This window comes from Geospiza fortis, unplaced genomic scaffold, assembly GCF_000277835.1.
Source record: "Geospiza fortis unplaced genomic scaffold, GeoFor_1.0 scaffold7, whole genome shotgun sequence".
NCBI classification, from domain to species: Eukaryota; Metazoa; Chordata; class Aves; order Passeriformes; family Thraupidae; genus Geospiza; species Geospiza fortis.
In genome coordinates, this window is record NW_005054344.1 from 5464707 (window position 1) to 5470205 (window position 5499).

General features: G+C 36.0%; 1 protein-coding gene across 1 annotated transcript in view; it reads right to left on the reverse strand.

Annotated features, from left to right (window-relative positions):
• Positions 1 to 2310: 2310 nt before the first annotated feature.
• Positions 2311 to 5499, reverse strand: part of MTERF3 (mitochondrial transcription termination factor 3) — a gene marked incomplete at its 5' end in the record, with an annotated part of 13635 nt that continues 10446 nt past the window's right edge. Inside the window, 2 exons of the mRNA XM_005422928.1 lie at positions 2311 to 2567; positions 4826 to 4987. Coding sequence (XP_005422985.1) covers positions 2373 to 2567; positions 4826 to 4987 — 357 coding nt within the window. The remainder of the gene's footprint in view (positions 2568 to 4825; positions 4988 to 5499) is intronic.

Consider the following 5499-nt stretch of genomic DNA (forward strand, 5'->3'; position numbering starts at 1 on the left):
CGCTCTGGCCGCGGGGCAGGAATGAGTGACAGAGGAGAACAACAGAAAAATAAAAATTCGCTTTGTAAAGCACGATAAGCAGAGCAACCATGGGTCACGCCAAGGAGCAGAAACCTATCTCTGCTTAGGTATCGCAGCCGCCAGGTGAGCGGAGGGCACAGAGCGCTGCATCTCCCCAGGCCTTCCTTCAGGAAGGGACCACTGCGATCTGAAAGAGACAAAATGCAGACGTGGGGAGAGCACAGAAATTGGTAGTAGGTAACGCGGTGGGCAATTTCGGCCAGAAAAGTTTGTGGTTTGCTTTATTTTTAATCGTAAAGCCACAAAGTTTTTGTCATGATCCTCAAAAAGTTCTTCGATCCCCTCTCCCCTTGCATTTTAGCACTCCCTTTAAATGTTTTTGTGTCCATTCTTCATCGTGGTTCAGGGAAGCTGTTTCGGCAGAAGCTTGTGAATTCAACAATTTCAAGAAACTGGCTTAGCTCTGGCAGCAATCATTCCTACATTTAAAAATACTAAAGGAATTTAAAGCTCAACGTTTGAGACATTCAAAATATACAGACTCTGTAATATAATTCTGTTACAATGGTTTGTCACATGGTAATAACATAGTAATAAGGCTAGTGGAGAAAATCTGCAAAAGTTAACTCCAACATTATGAACCCACATATTTTCTATTAACATTTTTACTGTAAACATTATTTTTTGCAATATTATTTGAAGATTACAGTTTGTTATTAGCATTTAATACAGTCAAAAATCCAAGTAAGCATATTGGACTTTGGATACTTTGATTTAACAAGAGGAAGTGGGGGGAAGTGCTTAGTCAGCACATTTCAGCCACCATGAAATGTGTTATGCATCTCCACCAAGAACAGTCTATCTATTCAATAGAGTATTTCAAGCAATCTTTCCAGGCCAACGGAACAGAAAACATGAGAAAAAAGACAAAAGAGATCATCTCAGATATACATTGCAGACAATGAATGTGGTTTTTCAAAGTGTTTCAAGCATTTGTTTTTCTAATTCTTAATTTGGATGAATAAGAATTTATCCAAAGTCATAATCCACAGATCATTACTATTCTCATTCTTTAAATCTCTTTAATCCTATTTTACTTGCTACCTACTAGCAGAATTTAGACTTTTGTATTTTAGTCTGCTGTGTGCATAAAAATTGCTATTTTTAGCTTCAACAGTGAGGTTTTAAAACATTGAGGCATTTTCATTAAATAAGTTTAAATCCAAATTAAAACATCTGGATTTCAGATTTCCTGAGCTATTTTTAATGAAGGAATTCAAACTTCTAAACAACATCAAAGAATTCTGCATGTGGATTTAGGCAGCTTTTTTGTTTTGTTTGGAAATTTGTTTCACAAATACACTGTGAAGCATCTGATAATTCCATATTAACATGCTTTGTTTCATGATAAGTTTAAGTATTTTCAATACTCCCATGATGCCCAATGTCAGAATTTACTTCAGCTTTTACAACTGACCAACTCTTATCACCTTAATATATACTACAGCCTCTTTTCACATGGTTACTTGTGTATTAAAGCCACACGAATCTCACTGGTATGGTGCAGGGTGCAGAGGTTCAACCTGCAAAGTATCTTCAGCAGTATGGGGGGGGAGAAAAACTGAACACAGAGAAGAGAAAAGTAACTAAAATAAAGTTCTTCTTGATTTCAGGGACAGTAACAGCTTTTTTTTCTTTTCTTTTTATAATCTTCCTGAATTCCGTTTGCTGGGGTTTTTTTTTGACATTTCTAACCAGCTTTTAGAATACTAATTTCAACAGCCAGCTTTGACAAGAAACCTATTGATAGAATGCCTTTCTGTATGAGGAGCTTCACATATTAATGGTGTGATTCTTTCTACCATACAAGGAAAAGAATAACATTATTATTATTAGCTCAAGCAAGTAAACACAACGTTACTTCACTACCACACTATCTTGCTATTCTAACTTTGGGGGAAGAGAGTGAAAGGAGAAGATAACAGAGGGCAAGACAGAGAATAAGTCACTAGCCAGTTTTCCAATCTCCCAAAATTCTGCCATTATCAAAAGAAAAAAAGAGGAATTTGAATTTACCTTTCTCTTAATGTGCTGCATCATCCACTCTGAATTAAATTAGTGATTAATTACAAGGCTTGCATTAGTAGCAATCAACATATTGGCTCAATCCTCCTGAAATACATTTTTAAGCTACTGTAAGTATTACTGTAAGCCTTTAAATCCTACATGCTTCATAAACAATGACATATTAAACCAGTAATTAAAAAGTTAAGAGACCTTAAAGGGAAATAGTTTTATAAAGTATGTTTATTTTGCAACTTAATTCTATAATTTTTTACATGTGTTACTAATCAAAGTGTTTTTAAGAAATTTTCGAAGTCCTGCATAGAGGCTTTGGCAATCTCTGTACAAAACACCTCATCGGGCAGGGATACCAGCTGATCCAGGGAGATGTAGCTGGGCTGGGCTGGATCATACTGGGCTCTTCCCAAGAAGGCAAGAAACATATGCCTCTCTCTGATTCGTAATAGCTTTGAGTTGAAAACCTAAGAAAGAAAAAAGGGAACCATTTTTTAGGTTGTCTAAATTTCAGACCCTGAGGCATCAAAAATTAGAGCATTTCTTAGACAAACTGAAGCTCTAGGAAGCAAACAAATAATACGCTTATTTTCCTTTAGTTTACGTCAAACATCAGGTAGGTTACATTTACATATAAATTATCTAAACTCTAAATAAATACTTCAATACAATGTGCTGACATACACAATAAAAACAAGGGAGTGATACAAAAAACCTAATGTGCTTGAGAGTTGTTTCTGTATAACAACTATATTACTTTGTAATTACTGTGTAATCACAGCCCAGACAGTGGAGACATTCAGTAACAGGGAGCACTTTCCCTCTAGCATCAGACAGATTCAAATAACCACTGTTACAAGGAAGAAATGAAGAGGTGACCACAGGGCATAATGCAAATAACAAACTGGCACAGTGGCAAGGGCAGAGGTGAGTGGGTGTGATTCCCGTCTTGATAATGTGGCCAAAAGGCACAGTGTGGTGGTTCAAAGCAACCATTTGTCTTCTGCTGCACAGCAATGCCTACCTTTGAAGATACCTCCCACAAAAAAAAATCTAGACAGTCGAAGATGAGAACAGTGGTAGGGGAAACACAAAAGAAATCAGCAGAACATTTAAAAAGAGAGGGAAGTGGGGAAGATGAGTTGCACAGTTAAGTCGTAAAAGCAAAGATCTAAGTTCATTCCTGAGCAGTACAACTGAATAGAGAGAGATGCTATAGAGGCAATAATGATGAAAATATGAATGCTACAGAAAGCAGAGATTTTACTAAAAAAGAGACTCCATTGATGGAAGAAGAGTTCCATGAGGATGCAAACTAATTTGAACAAGGAGGGAAAAACGAAACTACTGTTCCTCCTCTGCTTCTCTTTAATTTTAAGAGGCAGTCAAAATACAGGAGAAAATAAAAAATCACTTAACCACCATTTATAGCTGACAGAATGGTTACAAGAGCAACTGAAACATCAGAGAGAATTTGACAAAAAAAATCCTGTATACTTCCTATTTTTAACATTACTGTCAATCAGGATAAAAGTGAGTACAGATGGAGATAAATATGTATTTGTGAAGGCACAAGTTAAAGGCCCAACCATACATAGACTGATGTGCACTACCTGTATCCTGGAATTCACAGTTTTCAAGGATGAAAGGGAAGAACAGAAAAGAGAGGGAGAGACTGTGCCAAGAATAAGGAATAGAGGAAACACTCCACTTACCTTACCAAACAAAAGGAAGAAAAGTAATGAGGTGAACCACCATAAAGCCAACAATAAGACAACTGAGAAGAAGTGAGCAAAACTTGTGGTCATTTACAGATCAAGGAGGGCAAAGTGACAAAGCTGAGCATAAACGCAAGCATCCTTGTTAAGTAAAGATAGATTAAATAGCAAGATAATCAAAATCCTCAGGAACAGTTTTATTCCCCATGCAATTTTGGCTTTCTAGCCACTTAGATTCTCTACTAGACTTGCTATAGAAAGAAAATTACTGCAGTTCAGAAGTTGAAATTTCTGCTTTCATTTTTAGCTTGTAAGAAGATAGTGCAACTGCATCTAGGCATTGAATGAAGTGACTAACACTTTTAGCTTTCAATTTGTGAGGAAATAGCAGTAATGAGGAGGTAGAAAAAACCCCAAAATAGTAATCAAGAAACAAATCTGTTTTCAATCCCATAGTATTTTAGCAATTGCTGCAGCAATAAGAAGACCAATGATAATCTAATGATTGTCTAATGGACAGAACTTCTCTTACCTTTACACTGTATTTTCAGATCCTAAAATTTCTAAAGATTATTTTTTAAGTAGACAAAGCTGAAACAAATGTTTATATTTATATATATAATGTTATCTAATGAACAGATCTTCTGCATAATCTGTCTTCTCTTGTGTCTCTTAGGTAAGATTTCAGGACAAGCATATCCCTAAGCAGGCAGTAATCTCTCTTGCATGAACACACAAGAGATAAGCATGACTACCTCTGTTAAAAACCTTAAATATCACAAGACTGTGGGTAGTGATGTCACATGTGCTAAGGGAAAATAAGCAGCAGTTCCAGCGGAAATCTTCAAAAGTTTCTGGATTGCTAATAAAAGTTTTCCTAATTAGAGTAAAAGCCACAGGCTAGCTGGAGAATTCACTTGTGTTCTGCACAGAGCAAGGCTCCACCTTCAGCACGTTAGTGAAGTGGCTGTGACAAGAGCACCTTTATTCCCAGATCAACAGCTCACCTGAGGAAAACGAGTAAGCATGTGGTGGGGAATGCCCATTATGTTGTGTAAGTAGTCAAATGTCTGTTTGAGTCTCTTTTTACTTGCAGTTAAAATCTTGGGAGTTTTACACACTATCTGTTGAATTTCATTACGTTGAAAACCAAGTTCAATTTGACAAACCTGAAAAAGAGCACAATTTTATCTTTGCAAGTCAGCTACAGCAAACTCAGCTTATTTTAACATACCACTGAAATAAACTAATGCAAAATTCTTCTATTCTTTTTCACACAGCAACAAGAATGCAAACCACAAAAATATCTGCCACTTCAGTTCTTCACAAGTCAGACAATGCAAATTATTTATTGTTCTAGATTATAGTGTAATTTGTTTGTAACATATCCCCAAAATAAAGATAACTTCTGTGAATGTTATGTATTTTTCAGTTTGCCTGAGATATGAACAAAAAAACCACATCTCCATATGTATGGCAGTTAAAAGCATAAAAATTCTCCCCTATAAGAGTCCTTTATCATTTTCAATACCAAGCTGTCAGGAGACTTTCTTCCTATGGAGCTGTTGAGCTCTGTAAAACACAGCAATCAAATAGCTAGTGCCTACTTTTGTTAATGTATTCAAGGTATATTTTTTAAAATAGAGAGTATAATTTCTATAGTTTTTAAATTAAGACTGCT